The 23,101-nt window shown below is 44.6% G+C and overlaps 1 protein-coding gene across 1 annotated transcript in view; it reads left to right on the top strand.

Annotated features, from left to right (window-relative positions):
* The window catches only part of SYNJ2 (synaptojanin 2), a 745,535-nt gene extending 724,629 nt beyond the window's left edge, over positions 1-20,906 (top strand). The window contains exons 26-27 of the mRNA XM_086927319.1: positions 8,617-8,831; positions 19,926-20,906. Of these exons, the coding sequence (XP_086783445.1) occupies positions 8,617-8,831; positions 19,926-20,636 (926 nt within the window). The 3' untranslated portion in view covers positions 20,637-20,906. The remainder of the gene's footprint in view (positions 1-8,616; positions 8,832-19,925) is intronic.
* Positions 20,907-23,101: the final 2,195 nt, after the last annotated feature.

The following is a 23,101-nucleotide window of genomic DNA, read 5'->3' on the forward strand; positions in this document are numbered from 1 at the left end:
CATTTTACCCAGACTTTGCAGCCCTGGTGCAAGAAGCCAGGTGTAAATTTGGGGGAGCCAAGACAGCGGTCCAGAAATTGGGACTCTGATATGAAGTGCTGTACCTGGCCCGGCTCAGAATAGATGTGAATGGCCAAATACATTTTTTTGATAATCCAGAAGATGTCCAAAACTTTTGCAAGCACTACCCGGGAGCCAGCGGCGCAGGTGGCCGATCTTCCCCTGGGGGAGCCTCTCAGAAAGCATTGTCGGGGACAAGTGCGGATTTATTCACAACCTGCTAGAAGTAATAACTGGAAAGATGAATAACCATGCAGCAATGCTTTACTGCCAGATAATCCTAGATGGTAACAGCATGGGCACAGAGACTGAGTTACACTGCGAACATCTGTTCATGCAAGTAGATTTCTGTTGAGGAGGGGGAAAACAATAATTCATTGCCGGGGAGCTTGGGGTCCCATGTGGGGTCTCCACCCCCTGTGGGACCACAATGATACTGAACTGCGGAATTGCCATGTTGGCATGGTGGACAGCCACCGAGGGGGAGAGGTACAGAATTCTTTGAACATATATTTGATACAGTTTCACGTATACACTTGTTAGTTAGTTATTTCGTTTCAATGAGTCAGGCACAACTCACATACATAGAAGTCCGATATGGCCCACAAGGTAGAGACACAGCGCAGTGCTAACATTACCCTACTGACCTGGAATATCCACGGATTGCATAGCCCTAAGAAATGCAGATTTGTGCTCCAGTACATACGTCAACACACGGTAGATATAGTATACCTCCAATAAACGCATCTGTCACCATTATCCTCTTCGAAATTTGCGTCTACCTGGTGAGCTCATTGGTACTTTATAGCTCATATGCTAGGGGAGTAGCCATTCTGATTAGTCGAAAAGTTCAGTTCACACACATAGACACGATAACTGATCCAGGCGTACTGTATTTGGTAGTGGCAGGAACAATAGCAGAGGACACACAATTAATGGACGGAATACAGAACAATTCAAAACATTCACCCCCAGTCAAGAGATCTGGGTTAAATCCATCATTCTTTTGCTCACCGTGCCACCCCAGTTTAGACCTGGCCATATGCAAATCAGTCTTGACCCTGTGCCTCATGGGAACAGTCCAGCCCGAACTGCCAAGCCAGGTCCTCCCTGGACCGGAAACAAGCATCCTAGGACCGGTTTAGGAACAATAGCAGGCCACAAAATTACACTTGTTAATGTGTATGCCCCAAGCACTGATGATTGCGCCTTTTTTTAACATTTGCAGTCACACATAGAAAGGCTATCAGCAGACAATTTAGTGCTGGGAGGAGACTTAAATATTTTGCTAGAACCACTTCTGGACAGCACTGCAAAGTCCCCAACAAACAGGCCCAGAGTCAATATGGTCCTTCAAGGCATGTGTCAGGAACATGATTGGGTAGACAAATTGAGATATCTGAATCCTTCTGCCTCAGAATACACCCACTATGCACAACAACATAACCCATGGACGAGGCTGGATTATTGTCTACTTACCAGATCAACAATGGCATGGGTCCATAATGTGAGACACCTCCCCCGCACATTATCTGACTGCTCCCCTGTGTCTCTTTCACTACACTTTCCTACTGAGGGGGGTCTCTAGAAGCAGTAGCAGTTCCCCTCCATGGCATTAAAAGATCCAGTATTCCTAGACGAGTTACGCATAGCAGTAGTGGACTACTTCTCCGGGTCAGTCACAACGCAGGCAGTTTTATGGGAGGCCTTCAAAGTATGCATGAGGGGGGGTATGCATCCCCACACATACAGGAGTATTGGGAGACTTAAGGAAACGTCTGGCCAGACTAGAAGACGCGGAATACTTGCACCGCAGGATGGAATTATTGGCAGAAAAAACAGAGGACGCTAGTAGAGAAGCGTTATACTTAGGAAAGTGCGCTGCAGCTCGCAGGTTCGGGGAAGGAGAGAGACCAGGCCGTACACTGGCGAGGCTACTCAAACCCAGGATTACATTACCAAGCTCTGTGACAAAGAAGGACGGATCACAGCTGGGAATACCGACATTGGGTGCACACTCCTAACATACTACACAGACCTCTATACCACTAGCTCAAAAACCACCATGGCTGACATTAAGACATTTCTTGATGAGATTGCCATGGTTTGGCTGCCCGACGTGCACAGGAAATTCCTGAGTGAACCTTACTCAGTTGAAGAAATTGAACAAGCCATTGAAGCAATGGATGGCTCTAAAGCTCCTGGATTAGACGGGTTCCCCAGGGTATTCTACAAAATGTACAAAACACTCCTTTCCCCACACCTTCTGGAAGTTTATGCAGAAGCGGTGGAATCTGGCACTCTCCCACCCTCATTTAGGGAGACGGTATTGGTGCTAATCCCCAAGCCTGGTAAAGACCCTGGGAAGTGCAGATCGTTCCACCCATTATCACTCCTAGACTATGATTATAAAATCCTGGCCAAAATTATGGCAACCAGATTATCACTTTTAATGGAGCAGATCCTAGCACTTGCCCGATCTGGCTTTTTGCAACACAGATCCACAGAGCTTAACCTCCAGACGTTCTTTTCGGTTGTCAACAGAATTAACTCTGCCACTCCTGCGATCGCTGCATTTCTGGATGCAGAGACGGCGTTTGACTCAGTGGAATGACCTTTCCTGCGTGCCCTACTGGCTAAGATGGGGATACCAAAGAGCTTTAGAGACTTAATGAAATTACTGTATGCAGACCCATCAGCCCATATTCGCTTCAATGGCACACTAACGAAACCATTCAAAGTGACTTAAGACACCAGTCAGGGATGCCCCCTGCCCCCTTACTTTTAGTAATAGCGATGGACCCTCTAATAGGCTATCTACAGAGGGACCTCCTACATACAGCGCTCCAATTCAAGCATGGCCCGGTGCTAGTGACGCTTTACCGCGACGACGTGGCTTTATACGTTAGGAAGCCCGAAGAGAATCTGCAACCGATATTAAGAGAAATAGAGCACTTCAGCGCTCTGTCTGGTCTCAAAATCAATTAGGGCAAATCAGAATCATTTCCCCTAACTGACGTTCAGAATTGGGAGTGCGGGGAGTATCCGGTACAATGGTACGAAGCGGTAACCAAATATTTGGGTATACATTTACACTGAGACCGTGAACAGGTATTACGTTTAAATTACAGTCCTGCACTCAACCGCTCACAGACTCAAGTGGAACAGTGGATAAAACTACTGTTATCAATGGCAGGGCGTATTGCCATTATAAAAATGGTGATACTGCCCCACTTCCTCGATCTATTCACTAACATTCCCATCCCATTGACTAATCTATTTTGTATGCAACTTCGCACACACCTCATAAGGCTGATATAGGGGGGGGGAAACAGCCCAACTTCAGCTGGGACACTTTAACGCTCCCATATGACAGAGGGGGATTCGGAGTCCCGGATATGCAGCTTTATTTTTTAGTAGCGCAGTACGGGTATGCCTATCACTGGTATCACCCTGAAGCACGCATACTGTACGCCAAGCCAGAGAGATTTGGCCGATCCTAAACCACTTAATGCAATACTGCTTGTAGGGATCCCACAGGATCCACACAACATCCATGTTTGGCATGGACTAAGTTACTCATAAAAACAGGAGAGTCAATGTTGTACTGTCCAGTACTGCCACTCCCTACGAATCCCTGGATCTTCCCCACGGTAGAAGCTGGGACCAAGTGTACTCTTTCCCGACTGGGACTAGAAACTATAGGGGATTTATTCCCGGGAGGACACGCCTTTACTCGGACTGAAAACCCACGTTTCACGGCTGCTACATTTATGGACAATTTCGTACTGACCCGATTACAGGGCGCACTTAGAGGCGCGATTCCCACTTACCCACTAGAACTGGCAGAATTTAGCTCACTCACGTTGGTAATAACAGACAATAGCGGGTAGCACATCACTTCCAGACCACACAAAACATGCCTTTCGTTGATGCCACAGCGAGACATTAAGGTCAGAGACACCTGGGCTGCCGAGATAGAACAACCGCTTACAGACGAAATTTGGAAAGGGTGCTGCAAACAAATCAAACTAGTTGCATGCAACCACAGACACACATTATTACAATTTAAGGTACTCGGAAGAGCCTACGTCACACTGTATCAGATGACCCGGATTAAAAGCACCACTTTTACACACTGTCCCAAATGTAACTTGCAGGCCACTTCCTTCCTCCACATGACTTGGTCTTGAAGTTTACTATAGACTTATTGGTAGGAAATATACGGCCTAATACAAATGATGGTGGGGATACCAACACAAGCAACCCCCTTAATCGCATTGATGGGTTATGTGGAGCCATTGCCTAAAACACGTGCAGATTCGTAGCAATAGCAATGTTACTGGTGATACGGAAATAGTTCTTCGCTGGCACACCAGGCAGGAACCTACTATTCAGAACTGGCTCAAGAGCATGACATATTACGATACCACGAGCGAACTATATGCAGAACTGCAACCACCCACATCGCTACCCAAGGACATTTGACAGCCCCTTAGGAAATACATTCCGACTACAAGACACATTGGGCACACCGGCTAGCCAAGAGGGACTGGGAACAAGCCAGAATGTGGAGACAACGGGGTGACGCAGCAAGTTTACAATAATCATGGTTGAGTGCAAGAGCTCACGTAGGCGCTAGACGGGCAAAAGGGAGGCGGGAACGGGCAAGTAGGGTAAACATGGAACGCAATCCAATAAATTCATTCTTCACATCAGATGAGGAAATGTGTTTACTTTTACATAGCTGTCATTTTTATGCCTGTATTTTCTTATCTTGAAATGTGTTACTAGTATCTGCAAATTCAAGCATCACAAACCTATGTATGTTGTTCATAAAATAACGTTAAAAAAATTAAATTGTAATGGATCTATTTACTGAGCACGCCAAGTTGTATTTGTTCTCTTTGTCATTGTCTTGGTTGCATAAGATTTGTTTATTTTTAATTTGCTCACACTTTTATGCATCTATCGTGAGGTCCAACCTATTTTATAAGAAGTCAGTGAACATAATATACTTTTATTTAGAACACTCATCTCAATTTCTGATATTGAACTAACAATACACTTGTTACTAGAGCCAAATAATACATTGTCCTTTCTAGTCTTTGTCCCGAATCTTCACTGCTAGATCTGCTTCCTGTAGCTTTACTCTAAATGACGTTAATAAACATTAATAAACTCTTCCTGTCTCGTGACCTTTAATGTCTCTTTTGAACTTCTGACTTATTCTTGACCTGATAATCCTGAAACCTATATAATTCTTCATATGGGATTTTGTGATTTTCTGTGATGCCTCTTCTAGGGCTACATCTGTAATCGGTGTCCTCTCCGTCTTCCAAAGTTTTCTCGGGTTGGTTGTTGGCTTGATCAGTCAGTGGTTGCTTCATTTCTCTTTAACTTTCCAAAAGATGTTTTCCCAATTTTTCTGAATGCGTTCTGTCCAAATCATCAACTGATGGAAAAATGTTTATTCTAATTTTAAGCACTTGAATTTATATTCCTTAGGCCCCTCTGTCCTTTCGTATTTGTGATAATCGCAATCGCAAACGGGGGTCTTCCTTCGGACTCCCCAGCAAATTTTACTCACAAATCGTATCAAGGGGAATCGATTCTTGATTATGTTATAATAGGGTCTCATTCATTTGAGTTACTAAAGGATATCGCTGTAATTGAAACCATATTCAGCGATCATAAAATCCTTTCCATCTCGATGAACGTACACCCTCCTAAATGTGACCAATTGACTTTGAACAGTAACCAAATAAATTTTGGTAACAGTTCTGGAAGATGCTATTGGAACGCAAGGGCTCATCGTTACCTGGAGGATATGCTAGATATAGCAATTTCTGAGCTCCCCTCATGGTATGGCCGCGAAAACGAGCTTTTTTCCCTATTTTTGAACTCGATAATAACAGGGGCTCAAAAACAGAATAAGAAAAAGTCCATCAAAACAAACCCCTGTCCCCTGAAACTGCTCAACGTAGATCTGAATAAACTTATAAGGGCCCAATATTTAAATAGAACTGACGCTATATCCCGACAAATAACAACACTAAAAAGGAGAAGGAGACTACTCTTATATACTCTTCGCAAAGAAAAAGAGGACACCATCTGGGTAAAAATAAGGGAAGCAGCAACTAATGGGGAAATGAGACAATTTTGGTCCCTCATAGGGGAAGGGTGCGGAACGAGAACCAGTCCGCTTCCCATCCCTATCGAGGAACATATATGGAGGGATTTTGTCTCAAACCTCTATGCCAGTAACCACACAGTTTCACCCCAGGTACGGTTAATAGACACAAGCCCGCCGTTAGAGTCTTTTTCAGAAAAAGACATAGATCTCGCCATTGGGGAAATGAGACGTTCAGGGGCTATGGGCCCCGATGAAGTTCCCATCAATGTGTTAAAGCAGAACAGGGTCAAATGGAGCAAGCTCTTGTGTCCAAACTTTAATTCCTGCCTATTAAGCGGAAAGGTTCTACCTTCCTGGAAGGGAAGCATCCTGGTCCCATTGTTCAAAAAGGGTGATCGTCTCCTCCCCCAGAACTATCGCCAGATTGCATTGTTGGATGCAATCGGCAAAGTTTTTACCAGATGCCTGCTTAAACGGATAAATGCATGGGTGGAATCTGCAAATATCCTTCCACTCGAACAGACAGGCTTTAGAAAAAACCACGGGACCATGGATAATCTAACTGCCCTCCAGGTAATAGTTGACAAGTACATAAGAGCAAGGAAAGGGAGAGTCTATGTGGCCTTCATAGATTTCTCCACGGCCTTTGATAAGGTCGACCGTCAGGTATTGTGGAGAAAGCTACACAACTTAGGAATGCCACATAGTCTCTTACGCTTGGTCCAGGATCTGCATGACAACACATGGTGTAAGGTACTGTTGGGAGGAGAAAGAGGTCTCTCCCGGCTCATTCCATCTGCAAATGGCCTCAAACAGGGCTGCCTATTAGCTCCCCTCTTATTTTCCCTTTATGTTAGAGACCTCCCCCTCACTTTATCGACATGTGTAGGAATTGCACCACGCTTAGGCGAAAGACACATCCCCTGCCTAATGTATGCGGACGACATTTTAATTCTAGACCTCACCCCTAAGGGTCTTAATAATCGTCTACATGCACTATACTCCTTCTCCGAAGAGCACTTTCTGAAAATAAACATTTCTAAAATTAAGATAATGTGCTTGGAAGGACGAAATAAACTAAAGTTGGACCACATTAGTTGGGAATTGGGAGGCCAGAAATTAGAAAGAGTAAAATCGTATGTCTTTCTAGGTATGGTAGTCACTAGTAGTTTGGGCAACAAATCACATATTGAAAGCAGCTCCCGAAAAGCAAAGTCACAGGGTAAAGGCCTAAGAGCACTGTATAAATCAACAGGCCAGAGACACTTTGTTCACTTGTTGGAGGCCTTTCGGGCAAAAGTCCCCCCGACTCTGCTTTATGGGGTCGAATTAATTGACCTAGCGGAATGGGGCTTCCTAGATACAGTGGAGGGCTCCCTATTGAGAAATTTATCCTCGGTTAATAACAGTTGTAGTGCTGCAACCCTACGTTTAGAACTCGGCCTTAGGAGTAGCTGGGCTCAGGGACTTGCAGGAGTGATTCGCTGGGTTATTTGTCTGATCAAAGGAAAGCCAACTACTCTCAGATCTCTTATTACAAAAGAGTTGATGGGCCCACTAAATGAATACTCGATCCTAATAAAGAACTATAGGAGAGCCATCACTCTCTTGGATTTGGAAGAAGCATCCATCCTAGAGCTTTCCATGAACCAATTAAAATTACAACTAAAACAAGCTACATGGAAGCTAAGTTACGAGAGGGATCGGAATTTAATAATACAAAAAAAGGGGGCCATACAAGTTGTTGATTCCTATACAATTAGACAAATACAACCCTACCTGTCATGGAACATCCCCCACGGCTTACGCCGCTTTTGGCTACTCCTCAGGCAGGACTTGCTCCCCCTGAATAAGTTGTTGGCCAAATGGTATGGCATATCTAATGTATGTAATTACTGTAACCTTGCAATTCAAGATTCCAAACATGTCCTGCTAGTTTGTCCCGCATTATTGACTTACCGTCGCCTCTGGATAAAACCGGCTTGTATCCAGTTTGGTATTTCTTCCGTAACAGCCTTGTTGGATGCTATCTTCAGTCCCCCAAATGGAATTTTTTGTAACAAAATTTTTAACTTTTTTAAATGTTTCTTAGAACTTTATTAGTAGAATGGTATATTGCTTTTGTATAATTACTGCCTGCAGGAGTTGTTATATACGGTCTAAATTTTATACTGTGTTTGTAATTGTATAATATGTGGATCTCTACGGAGTTCCAAAACATATTTAATAAAATTGAATTCGTATTTGTGATAGATGAATTTATGATGTTGGAAAATTGCATGAGCTTCGATTAAGACTATTCAATTATAACTGTATTGAATGATACCTTGATTATTATGCTTGAAAGATAATTTTTGTAGTTCAGATAATGGTTGAACAGGCTTTTACTAATGTTCTTTGAATTATCTGTTCAATTTCAGAAAAAGCCACTGATGCAACCAAAGATGTGGTAGTGCCTTCAACAATAAAGGCTCAAGCTTCTGCAAAACTGGAAAATGTGGCTATTGATACAAAGCCCCCCTTATCTAATGCTGCTCGTCCAGCGCCGGCGCTGGTTCCGCACAGACCTCCGCCACAAATTCCCAGTCTGAAGAAACCAGCGGCCGCGCAAAGGACTGGAATCAAATGTGAAAATGTAAGACAATGAAGTATTTTGTTTTGGTCTCTTGATCTGCATACCCATCAATTAAAAAATCTATTGAATTTGGATGGCTTTTACTTTAGGAATGCTGAAAGAAGGCCAGTTGGCTTTAGTCACTTAGGACTCCAGGGTGAACAATAGTGCTGTTTTGTCTTTTCTTTAGAGCCTCCAAACCCAGAATTGCCTCTTGTTTGAGTCACTGGGAACACAAAGTGTGACAAAGTAAATACATAAAGGTTTCCTGGCTTCTCATGTTACACCACCACATTGCTCCTATGCCTTCTCCCACCCCTTGTGTACCTCATACTACAGCTGCTATCAAAGTAAATGAGCAGGGAAACAACTGCCAATATTTTCCCTAAGACTTGTTTCCATTGGCCGCATGGTTTAACAGCCCTTTCCATTAGAAAAATGAATAAAGGACCAAAGGTTCATAGTATGGCTCTGGCTCGAGTACTGAGGACCTAACCCAGGTGGCTGTCTGTCGAAAATGGCAAAAGCAATGTTACTGTCTACACGAATGGAGAGAAAGACGTTTTCCACCATCATTTAAAGGACAACTGCATTGCTTGTCCTCTACTGTGCTACGCTATGTGATAAGTTAGATGTCCATTCATGACAGGTCCTGTTAGCTACAAACAGCTGTGTCAGCAGTCAGCCTACTGACAAACTACCCATCTGGACTGGAGAGCAGCATGTTGTGGGATCCACAAACTAGAATCAGAACTTCTTCCAGTCTTCTGAGTGGTGAAGGCTGACTCCACAGCAAGGTGGCTGAGCAATAATACTAGCCCTCAAGTGAGTCCTGCTGCTCCACAGCACAGGTCTCGTGATCCACCTGCCTTATGATAGTTTGCACGTGTTAAAACAGATGACACAAAAAGATATGAACTTTCCCACATAGGGCCCTGAACCTCTTCCAGAGCCCTGTGCCCCTTCTGAATCCATATAGATTCCCCTTTCTAGGACGTCCTTACCCATTGTTGCCTTGAAAAAATGTAATTGTTGGAGAGGGTTATATGCCTCTTTCCCAAAAGCAGATCATTGTTACTTGTCCCTTTTTTTTTATCAGCAATATTTATGCATTTACATTATAACAGTAATGCATGCAAAGGAACATAGTAAAGAAATGACTGACATTTCTACTCTAGTTCCAGTAATATGCGTACATTTTAATGATCTGTCCCTCCTGTGAATGCCTTTATTTCAATAGTGTTTTGCACCATCTCTTCCCAACACCCATGATTACCATTAATTCCTTGTTACATCCTGTCCTGGATCTGTGGATATGCCATATGCTCCCTCCCTCTCGCAGTTCTACATACCCTGGGACTCCAAGCCGGTGAGCATCCTGGACACCTGAGGCGTCGCCAGTTGAGCTTCTCAAAGGCTTCTGATCCCCCTCTGTGCCCTTGCCTCCTCGAAGGCGTCAGTATCTCTCCCCACACCTCAAGGTCTTCAGTGAACTGGTTGTTTCTACTGGAGAACCCAATGTGTGTGTCCACTGCCATAGACATTCCATTATGTCTTTCACCCACTGCCCCTGAGTACCCAGCCATCCCATGGCAATTCATTGTTTTGCCAATAGAATTGCATACTGTGGGAATTTCTATTGCATCTTTCCCTGTCTGGGACACCTCAACATGCCTAGCAGACACTGCCTAGGAGAGGGGCCAAGAAGGAGCCCTGTCACAGCTCAGAGCCGTTCCACCACCTCCCGTCAATACGCCTTCACCAGGTTGCATTGCCACGCCATATGCAAGAAGGTAGCTCTTCCCTGCCCGCATCAAATGCATGCAGCTGATCGGTTCCTATATTTTTTTGTTTAGCTTAAGTGGTGTAAGGTAAGTGCGGTGGACATGGTCAAAGGGAATTCATTTTAACTTGGTGTTCCCGGAAACCTCTCAAACCAGCAAACACGTAATTTTCCATTCATTATCCTTAACTTAGCACACCTGGACCGAGCAGGCAACCTCATTCACCATTTGACTTATTTATCTGTTAAACAGGGTGCAGTAAACACTCACTCCTGTTGCTGTCAACAACGAAACAATAATACGCTTTCCCCTTCTCCCGAAGTGTAGGTGCCCTTCCAGGATTTTACAGTGTAAGTAACACTGTATTTTCTGGTGGTAAAACTTTTGTATGTGGCTGTGCGTAATAGTAGTTGGTGTTTGCATTAAACACATACAAATCACATACTGTCTCACAAACATAGTAGTTTTGCAGTGGAATCGGAGTAAGCATGTTATGGGTGTTATAGGTTGATTGGCATTTTGTATATGACTCCCCACACATTTTTGTAAAGGTTTGTCTTGATTCTTATGGTTTATAGGAGGGTTAACCATGAGCACATATATGACGAGTAATTTTCTTTGTTGTGCGGGTGCAGTTTCCTGCTCTGTCCTCAATACGTGACCTGCTTTTTCATCTGTTATTGAGGCCTCACTCTATCACTCGCACCACTTTTGTCACCATGCTTCTGATCTCTCTCCTCTACATCACCGTGGTCTGTATCCATTTGTCTCCACCTTTCCCTGTCTTTTCAATAGCTTTGTGGTGCATCACTCACCTCTTTGCTCTCAAGTCTGTGCTTTTAGAGGTGTACATCTCAGGTGTCTGTAATGGTGGAGGAATGCAAAGACAACAGTTGATGGACAGAATGCAGAACAATGTCATACATTCACCCCAGTACAGAGATCTGGGCCTAAATCCATCGTTTTTTTGTACTCCACACCACCCCAGTTCAGACATGGCCATATGCAAATCAGCCTTGACCCTGTGCCTCATGGGAACAGTCCAGCTTGAACTGCATTTGGGATGGGTATGCTCAGATATTACGCGGGATATTACGCTATGCCATTTATTTATCTATTTCCAAAACCCACACATAAATACATTTTGTATAGGCGAGACTGTTGCATTGTAAATGCTTGTTGCCTTCAGCTTCCTCTTCTACAACTACTGTGCACTTTATCCAGTCTATTTTTGTGCCTTTGATCGCTTTCACATTTCGACTTTTGATCAACCACCTATTTTTTTAACCTTTGAGCATCACTTCACCCACCTGTGTGCTCCTGATCTGCCTCACTCTGTAAATCTTCGATGTCTCTAATCTCTGTGACTTCAATCTAAGGTCTTTCTCCTGTTATCTTTTGCTCTCCACCCTGGAACATTCTCGTTCAGCCTTACCTTCCCCTCTTTTTGTTTGTTGGGGTGGGGGAGGTAAGTGGTGGTCACAACTTGCCTCCTGCCTCAGGAACAAAGGAGGTGATCAGGACAGAGTCTGGAAAAGGAGCAGTCATGAACAGTGATCTGGTCCCCTCCCCAGAGACCCTGATTTCTCGTCTCATTTCTTGACATATTTTTGCTGATGGGTTCCAAAGAAAATGCTATTGTCGAAACCACCCAAGAGCTCTGCTGACACACACCTTGCGGAGCGCTGCAAGTGCCAAAGATAACAGGGGATTCTACCTGTTCCATGCCACCCGCTTTCACCGCTGAGAGGAAGAAGAGACCGGAGACCGCGAGCACCAGGCACGCCACCGCCGCTCTGGGACTACAGGTCCCGGCAGTCACTGCGGCGGAGGCGCGTTCCCTGACGCCCGAACAACGGCGACAGGAGGGGCGTATATAATCGCAAAGCCCTCGGTGTAGCGGGGGAGCTCTGCTGACACACACCCTGCGGAGCACTGCAAGTGCCAAAGATAACAGGGGATTCTACCTGTTCCACGCCACCCGCTTTCACCGCTGAGAGGAAGAAGAGACCGGAGACCGCGAGCACCAGGCACGCCACCGCCGCTCTGGGACTACAGGTCCCGGCAGTCACTGCGGCGGAGGCGCGTTCCCTGACGCCTGAACAACGGCGACAGGAGGGGCGTATATAATCGCAAAGCCCTCGGTGTAGGGGGGGAGCTCTGCTGACACACACCCTGCGGAGCGCTGCAAGTGCCAAAGATAACAGGGGATTCTACCTGTTCCACGCCACCCGCTTTCACCGCTGAGAGGAAGAAGAGACCGGAGACCGCGAGCACCAGGCACGCCACCGCCGCTCTGGGACTACAGGTCCCGGCAGTCACTGCGGCGGAGGCGCGTTCCCTGACGCCTGAACAACGGCGACATGAGGGGCGTATATAATCGCAAAGCCCTCGGTGTAGCGGGGGAGGTCTGCTGACACACACCTTGCGGAGTGCTGCAAGTGCCAAAGATAACAGGGGATTCTACCTGTTCCACGCCACCCGCTTTCACCGCTGAGAGGAAGAAGAGACCGGAGACCGCGAGCACCAGGCACGCCACCGCCGCTCTGGGACTACAGGTCCCGGCAGTCACTGCGGCGGAGGCGCGTTCCCTGACGCCTGAACAACGGCGACAGGAGGGGCGTATATAATCGCAAAGCCCTCAGCTACGCGGGACGCGAGCGGGACGCCCGGGGCGAAGCCCGGGCAAAGGGCGGGCCCTCTGTGGCCCTCAGAGGCACGAATAGGCCAGGCTAGGCCATCCCCTTGACATCCATCGGCCGAAAATAAAGGTACTCTTCCCTCTTTTGATACTTTGTTCAACATACTGCATTGTTGTTATTTGTCCGCCACTGTACCGTCACTTACTCCCAGTTATATCACCACCTGCAGTGCATCTCTATTTAAACTCATCTGAGTTGAGCTGTTTCGTAGGTTGCCTACAGCTACAGCCCCAATAATGGTGAAAAAACGGGTTCCTGTCCCGGCTGAGCCTGTGAACACTTTAGACTCATACCTTGTACAAGTGGTCAATGATATTAACAACAAGCGAAGGCAATCTCTAGGGTTGAGCCAATCACCCATCTTGCCGCCTGCAAGTCCCTCGACAAGCGCTTTAAGTACTGAGACATTAGAACCATCGCCAGAAAACCCTCCAGCAACCTCAGTAAATTTGAACTCTCAAGATCTGGGATCCGTGGATGAAGTTGATTCTGACCCTCGAATAGACAGACCAGATTTAATAGATCTATCAGATAATACCATCAATGATCCAAATCAACAGATAGCTGTTACGGACGTAGCCCTACAATCCCCGCAGCCTGCTACACGGGCTGTTAGAGCTTGTCGAAAATCTGCAGCAAAACGGGGGGGAAAACATCCAGGTAGGAAAAAGGCCACTACCCCACCCCCTAGTCGGGTAGGGAAATACGTTGCTCCCGATATTGATACTGAGTCAAGAAGTATTATTGATGAGGACCTTTTTAACAGGATCCAAGATATGATTGACATCAAAATCAGGACTATAATTAAACCCATGATAGGGAAACTGGACAAGCTAACATCAGAGGTAAAAAAGTTGGGTGTGGCACATAGCAAGCTGGCAGACGAGGTCGAAAATTTATCTTCCCTCGTTACAAATCTAATTCCCACAAACGTGGAGGTTACTCCGACTGAAAGTATCTCGCAACCCATCCAGCAAGGGCCGCCACCCGTGCCTCTTTCACTATCATTACCTGTAGTGGGTCAGGACGTAGACGCTGTAGATCCCTGCATTAGTACAACCGCCGCCACAGCGGGAACACTTCAATAGGACGTTTCAGCCCAATTTATCCTGGAAGCCTCTCCGGTAGTTCTGGTGTTGGCAAACGTCCCTGCTCTAACACAAGACAAAGTAGAGTCCAACCAGGATCTAAAAGACAAAGCGTTACATTGGCTCACCAATAATATGCATATGACAGAACAAGGATTTGATAAGCTGGCAGGGGATATCGTTATGTCAAGGAGGGTACCTTGGATCGGCAGCAAGCCCAAAAAGTTCCAAGGGGATTGCGTTATTCTCAACTTTGCTAATGCTGAGGTTCTTCCAGACATTCTAAATAACATTTTCCCACCCCAACGTCGCAGTGGCTCCATAATCCCTCTCACCCTTAAGTTCTTCTTTGACGAAAACAAGTTTGCCACCTTACCCAAATCCCCCAGTTACAAAAGACACACTAATACTAGTAGATGGGGAGGGGGCCCCAGATTTCGACATTATAACGACTGGTCTCAGCCCATAGCATACCGGGAGCCAGGAAGACTTCATCGCCCAAACGAGTTAAACACCAGGCCTACCTTGGCACAAGAGCAAAGAGGAAACGTTTGGGGTTCTGAATTGCGGGGTTATGATTATAGCGCCCGGGGCTTTAGGCCAACACAATGGTTGAGAAACGATCAGTTTCTGGCACATCCAAAAACCCCACAACCCATGTGGAACTTAGCTCCATATGGTCAGGGTCAGGGTCTCTTTGAGTGGGGATTTGGCACTGGCAATAGGTTTGCTCCCTTGTCTGATCTAAACACTTGCGACTGACTTGAACCAGGAGTAGACCAAGAACGGGAGGAGCCGAACGATACATTACCAATAAATGAAGGCATGGCATCGCAACCAACAGCTGAAGGTGTAGTTGATGGTGTAAATGATGAGATAAGGCCACCCACTGACTCCTGCAAGATCATAAGTTGGAATGTGGCGGGTCTAAACGCCAAACGTCAGGACCAAGCTTGGCTAAGCTTCATTTCTAAATATCATATCATTGCCCTGCAAGAAACCTGGGACACTTCTAACAACCTCTGGTGGGACGGGTTCACCAGTTTTACTAAACCTGCAATCCCTAGCAGAGCGGGCAGAGCTAAAGGGGGCTTGGTGATTTTGTTTTCTTTGGCTCTAAAAGGCAGTTATAGGCAGATCAGTTCTGATTCTGATAATATTCTAATGGTCGAAAGGGTGATCAGCAAAGACTGCAGGACACTATATGTCAATTTTTATAATTCTGGGAATAGCGAATATAATGGCCGCAATATCGCTAGCCTGGATAATATTTTAAACACAGTATTACAGGATATTAACTTAGTTTTTGAGTTGATTTTATTAGGCGATTTTAATATTCATTTATGTGAATTAGCTTGCAAGGGTAGAGATGTAAATGAGGTCGACGACGCATCCCTACAGGGACCTCACTTCGAACATTCTGCAGAGGGGCAAGAGCTTGAGGAACTACTGGCCAACTATGACTTAAATGAACCTGATTGCGGCCTGAGAAACCCAACTTTTACTGGCGCCCAACATGGCACAGTGATTGATTACATTTTTGTCTCATCAGGCATTTTAAGCCGGTCTATGGCCTACCGCACTGTATCGACACACTTCAGTGACCATAACCCAGTACTTCTCGAAGTGGCCTGGGGAGCTTATATGGGGGCACCACCAGTAATCGGAAAAGTGGCACATCCCCTGAGGACCTCTGATCAAGATAGACGAGTAAAGTGGGCTAAAGTGATCCCGGAAAACTTCTATAAAAAATGCTTCCCTAAAATTGAAGCCCTGGTTGAGCTGTGTAGAAACCCGGGCACTCAAGGGCATACCATAGTAGCAGCTTACGAGGCAATATGCGATCAGGTCTCCAAGGATCTCCTGGCCAAACCCACCCTGGGAGCCCAAGGTAATAAGCGTTGGTTTGACCCTGCATGCTCGAAAGCACACAGAGAATTGCTGGCGGCTCTAAAATCTGTTCCTAGGGCCAAAGATGACATCTCAAGAAAAAGGAAGATTTATAGAACGGCCATAAAAAAACGTAAAGACATAATTAAACGTGAAACATGGGACAATCTCCTTTCAGCGGCAGTACTGAAGGACAGTAGGAGATTTTGGGAGATCATCAAACAGCCCCTTTTTTCGGAAGATAGTAATGCACCCATGGATTGCGTGATTACTGACGATACTTGGTTGTCCTTTTTCAAAAACGTATATGGGGGCGCTGATGACTATGAAGGATCTAAAAGGGGTCAACCGCCCAACAAACACGTACATCCTATCATCTTTAATTCTCAAGAAGTGGAAAAAGCACTCCTGGCAACCACTAAACAGAAGGCACCTGGTCCAGACGGAGTCCCCGCTGACTTTTTCATGTTTTCACCTAAACTATGGGCCGAGGTTATGTCAAATGTGTTTAATGCAGTCAACAGCAATTCAGCCCCCGCCTCATGGGCCATATCCACGATCGTTCCAATTTTCAAAAATAAAGGACGGCGGGACGATCCCGCATTTTACAGGCCCATATCCCTCCTGGACTCGACCATAAAAATATTGGGCAGAGTTCTCTTAGCCAGACTGAGGGAGAATATTGAGGTGTGTGGCGGGCTATCTGAACTGCAATATGGTTTTAGAGAGAGAAAAGGAACAATTGAACAATGTATTAATCTGCACTTACTCATCTCTAAGTATACGGTGGCCAAGGAGGGTTCTGTGTTCCTTGCATTTATGGACCTTTCTTCGGCATTCAACCTTGTTAATAGGTCAAAACTGTGGGCAATTTTGCTGGAGATGGGCATCGATGAGGCCTTGGTCACGTTTATGGCCACTATGCATCAGGAGTTGTTCGCAGCCGTTCGAGTGTCAAACAATGGTAGATGTACTCCACTGTTTAAATCCTTAAAGGGGGTACGGCAAGGCTGCATCTTAGCCCCCTCGCTGTTCACTATCTATATTAATGGCCTGGGGGAACACCTGCGTGGTCAGGACGCGGACGTTCCACGCGCAGGAGATGTACAAATTCCGGCACTCCTGTACGCGGACGATGCCGTGTTGATCGCCCGCACTGGTGTTGGACTTCAGCTTCTTTTGGATGCCTTTGGCTCTTTTATGGATAAATTGGATTTGAAGGTAAATGTCTCCAGATCTCACACGATGGTAATGGGGCGTGAGTGTACCAAAAAAAGTCATAAATCATTTTTTTGCAGAGGGGTCCCCGTTTCAAAGGTAACCACATTCCCCTATTTGGGTGTACTGTTTGACCAAAAGGGAACATGGGGGCCACAGATAAGAGCTAAAAAACTGGCGGTAATTAGATCTTCTTCAGCGATCCTGGGTTTTGCGGGCAAGCTGGGAGCCAGGCCCATGGAAGCCCTTCTAAAGATCTATAAGTGCAAGTCAGTGGCCATTGCACTATATGGTTCACCTTTGTGGGGCTATGTTAATCTTGACCCTATCCAGAGAGCGGAAAATAGATTTATTAGATCTCTTCTCTCTGTACCTCAGTCAACCCCAACCTATTCGATTCACCAAGAGGTGGGTTTACCGTATTTGTCAGATTTACTGAGCCTAGCGCCCCTGATCCTATGGCTGAAAATGTGGTTGAATGAAGACCTCCCACTGAATCATAAAATACTGAAAGACGTTCTATCTTTAGATAAATATAGCAGTATTCCATGGATGGCCTATTTAACCAAATCATTCACCGATTTGGGTCGCCCAGAACTTTTTTCATGCCCAGATAAAATCAGGGCTTTGGACATAGGTTACATAAAAAAGGCATTTAGGGAAAGGAAGGAAGCGCGGCGCGAGGATGTTGAATTACTGAAGCCATCAGTTAGGTCACATAACCTTTTGGTTAGTGTGCCCTCCCTCGCACCTTATCTTAGTTTTGTTACTTTCCCTTATCATAGGTTCCTATTAACCAAGTTTAGGTTCAACCTGATTCATTACCACTTAGGCTCTTTCAAGGGTTGGCAGAAGCCAGACCTAGCCCCACCTTGCAGTTGTGATGATTTTTCGGTGCAGGACACAATGCACTTTGTAATGTTTTGTAGCTTCTTTCACGAGCAGAGGAAAAAATACTTGCTCCCTATCCTAAAACAAGCGGGTTTTACACAGGTACGCCCGGCGTTGCTTCATTTACAGCTTCTGACAAATCCTCACACAACCTTCTGCATTGCTAATTTTTTAGTGGCTGCAGCCAGGGTGAAAGCTGCAGGTCAAATTTCGCCTTAGCAATTTTTAAGGGTTATCATATTGTTTTTTTTTTTTTAAATGAATTGTATTTGTATTTTCTTAATTTTGTATATAGTATTTTTAAATGCGTACGCAATTTGATGTGTTTTTAGAATAACGCTGGGCTATGTATGTATTCTATGTCATGTTTTATTGTCTTTTGTTTCTTTGTATGACTTGTAATAAGTCTAATAAAGATATCCTGACTGAAAAATATTTTTTTACTATATTTTGTTTACTGGTTTTCAAAGCAATCAGTTCTATTGCTTTTGGTTATTGGTTATACATCATACATGTGCTTATTATATTCTATGGTTCCTTGCAAAACTAGTTATTTAGAGTAAAACAATAAAACACCATACCAAGCCAACAACCTTCGGAGGTCAGGTGCTTATGACTGAAATAACCTGGAACCGAATGATTTCTCCCATATTAAATAAATGTGTGGATGCGTTAGAAAGGTGCTTTTGCTGTTCCAGAGGGCAATCCAGGATTAAACATTCTAGAACAGGATCAGGTGGCAGGACTGGTTTATAGTGTACCACCTCTTACATGCAAGGGTATTTATGTTTTGGAGGTTCAGGGATCACCCTGTTCCCCTTTATCCTCAAAGACAGTACTGACTTCCTTCCTCAACTCAACCAGTGGTTCCCTTTGCAATCCCTCTCTTTTCTCACCACTGAGAACACTACTTTCACCAAAAGTAACATTTTCAATTAGGGATGAGTCTTGTTCAGTTACTGCTACATCATCAATGTGGTCACAGTAAGGAGTCCCACTCCTTTTTAGTGGCTTGGAAAGGATTTCAGATCGAGGAAATCAGCCTGAATGCAAAGCTTTGATTCTGTGTATTAAATGGATAAATCAGTACCTACCATCTACTAAAGATACATTGCACTTACCGTCGTCCGAGTATCATTATTGCTTAACTCAACCACATATAGTTTGTCTCTGTTGGTCCACAAAGGGTCATTTCAAGCCACATTTTCTAAATAGTTATTATGTAAATGATTTCAATTTATAAATTTTATATTCATCACACACAAAATAAATTTCATGTCAATATCCTGAAACTCTGGCATAGGTCGGCTCCTCGTGCACTAATGATGGGTACCTTCGATTTAAATCCTACAGTTTTATTTTAATGTTTGTTTATTAGTTAAGAAATGTGTTTATTTTTAAATGCCCGCTTCTTCCAGTATTTTCTTTTGTGCGATGGATGTGGTGCATTACAGCATGCTACTATTCACTGTCCAAAAAATAGTTCTCGCAATTACTTTTTATTGTGCTCATTGAACCTTACGCCTTGTTTCTTTTCCTCAGTCTCTGCCTATGGAACAGCAACAGGATGCTGTTGTGGAGGCTGCCGCAGAGCTTCGTGCTAAAGAGTCTGAAGAGGTAAACTCTCCAAAAGTGGCTCCCGTCCCTAAACCTAGAACATTGCTGCCTCCTCCAAAAGTTAAAGTAGAATCTGTAAGAAAATTCAACGATGACATGCAGACTGCACAGACCAGCATCCATGAGGACTTCACAGCAAGGGATAACACAGCCTCGACCCCGAAGGTACCACCCCGCAGGAAAAAGTCTGCACCCGCTGCTTTCCACCTTCAGGTGCTACAGAGCCAACGGGGCCTGTTGCTTGGAGATGCATCATTGAACTCCAACCGGTATAACAATAACAACAACAATAATGGAGAGATCCTTGTGGACACCAGCACTAGCAGCTCAGTGACAGACGGGTGTGATGTTCTACTTCACACTCTGGCACCAATACCAGCCGCCAACCAGGCGATTGCATTTGAGAGCCGGTGGTTTGCCGATGACATAGACCTCTTAGAGTTTGATTCCAAGTTGTCTCTAGTGCAACCGTCCAACGTACAACCTTCCGTCGTACAACCTTCCGTCGAGCACCATTTCTGTGAATGGGTCAGTTTCAGTGAAGAGAAAAGCAATGATTCATTGTCAAAGGAAGGCAGTGAAATGACTTGTCATGAGAGGGACAGTAATACTCTTACAGGCACAAACTTCGGTTAGCAAGTACATTTTACCAATATTGTTATATGTATATTTTTTTTTTTACTATTTATCGACAGGAACTCATGTTTTACTTGCACTTCCAGAGGAGCTTAGACTTTACAAAGTAACTATTTTACTAGAATCTTTATATGAACAGGAACAGCTTGGCGGGGCGAAAATGTTAGAAGGCCATTCCAAGAAAAGTGCATTTTTCTAAGCTGTTCCTGTTCTTAATAAAATCATATTTTTTTATCTGTGTCGTAATAAAATGATTTAATTTCACTTGTTGACATGTTTCTTATTTTCTTGTGTCGTAGAACGTTGTTTGGGAAGCAGTTACTACAAGCACACTACAGTTGTAATATTTGAACAATACAAATAAAAATAAGGATCACAATTTAAAAATAAATTTCCAAAGTAGTTGCTTGCTCTTTGCTAGGCATGCACCGACCATGGAAGCTCAAGAAATGTATGCTACAAATAACATATAGTTGGAAGTTGGAAAGTGTAGTTAGAATAACTGCGATTTTGTGCAGAGTGACCTTTCTCCCTACAAAACCAGCTCCTGTACAAATGATTCCACGCATTATTGTGCCCGACTTCAAACCTTTGTATTAATTTTTTTAAATATAATTAGCATACATAGAATGTTTTGTGCGAAATTCATTTCACACCAGTAGATCGAGTGCCCGATATGTCAGAATGCAATGCATATTTGCTTCAAATGTAAGTTTTTCCAAGGAGTGCATGTAATTGATTGCCACGAATACTAGTCTCTTATAATCAGTTATTGAAATCAAATATGAAAAACATTTAATGACTTGTGTATCCTCCAGTGAGGCTGATTCCACTGCAGATGTTATGGGGCAGGATTATAGAAGGCCTCAATGGTTGCGGAAGAACACGTAGAGAACAGTTGAGCACGATGGACTGATCACTCCAAGTCCACACTTTAGTGAAATAGACAAAAGATCTACCTGATATTCAGAAAGCTAGGCTGAATGCAATGTACTTACAGCCAACACCGAACAGAGCTGGGTGGTGGGGGTGCCTTTTAGCCTCTCTTTAACTGGGAGGGAGTTCTGTAGAGGTCAGTCTTCCCTCTCTAGAGCGCTATCCAAAAATATTCATGCTTCAGTTTATAGACATATGGTTTCTTTTGGACCACAAAATTATGCATTTGGTCATTAGTAGATCAAGACAGGTTGGGCATCAAGATAGAGGCGTATCATAGAGGTATAAATGTCTCTGTCCTCCTTCATGAGGTGCACCTGCAAGGAAGTATTCCGCACATCACCCTATGAGTGGCACACAGTTTGGCCTTCAATTAATGATGGTACAGAGCTAAAGTAAGCAGAAGAGCTGAACTCCGAGGTGGGGAGCCTGAGCAAGAAGGAAGACCCCCATAAATATATATCCGGGCTTGCAAACAATTTTGAAGATTTTCATCAATGATGGTTGTAGATGGCGCACTGGAACAGAGGATTGCTGATGATCCTTATCTAGAGCGATAGGCACCATCAGACTACTGACTGCCATTCGCTATGATTTCATTAACTCCCATAGGATAATGCTGTGTGGCTTGATACTGGAAGCTAGGGTGGGGACTTTAAAACTGAGCTACTTTAAGTCAAAAACTGCCTAGCTTTATGGTTTGCTTGGGTGATCATGTTTTTATAGTGCTTTATGCTCACAATGGTGTGTCTCAGTTGGTGACAGGATGCTCCTTTTGCAGTCAACTAGAGTTCTGATTGTGGGACGAACAGACAAGTGACAATGGCGGAATGCCAGAACCAACGGTAAGATCTTGCCTTTGTGCCAGAGGTAAGGGTAACTCGCCACAGTAGCCACATTGTATCTTCACATAGAAGTATATGTGAATATGACAAGAGAGAATGAGTGAAACACAGAGGAAAAAGCCCTAAGGCAAAACAAATACCTGGCAAGGAATGTATAATTCAAGGCAGATAACCAGTGAAAACAAGGTACTGAACAACCCAGGTACTGGGTAACCCAGGAAAGCTGAATAGCATCTGACAAAAACCTGGAGCTGAAGAGGCACAGATTTTTGACAGAGAAAATAATTAATCCACCTGGATGAACAATAGGGGACAAAAACTACAAATCATGGAGTGATAAACTCGCAGGAAAATGCTGCTCATTGAGATGGAATGAATAGATGGCAGACTAGGAGAAATAGAAAAAAAAATCTTCAGGGTGAGTATACCCCTCACAGAAAGCAATTTGACTTCCTTTTATCTTTGTACCCCCTCTTGTTCTGAAGAGTGGAACACTCCTTAACGTGGCAGTCTTCTTCCAAATGCCCACTATCGGCACCATCTCTGAACATTGGTCGACTTGCACTAGTGTCCTAACACTCACCTTCCAGCTAGAAGAAACCATTCCCCCAGCTGCGATGAGCGGTGCCACCGGAATGGATGCGAAGGCCTGCACAGCCAATGATACCAACAAGGGCCTTGGAC

Source organism: Lissotriton vulgaris, chromosome 6 (assembly GCF_964263255.1).
Source record: "Lissotriton vulgaris chromosome 6, aLisVul1.2, whole genome shotgun sequence".
NCBI lineage: Eukaryota > Metazoa > Chordata > Amphibia > Caudata > Salamandridae > Lissotriton > Lissotriton vulgaris.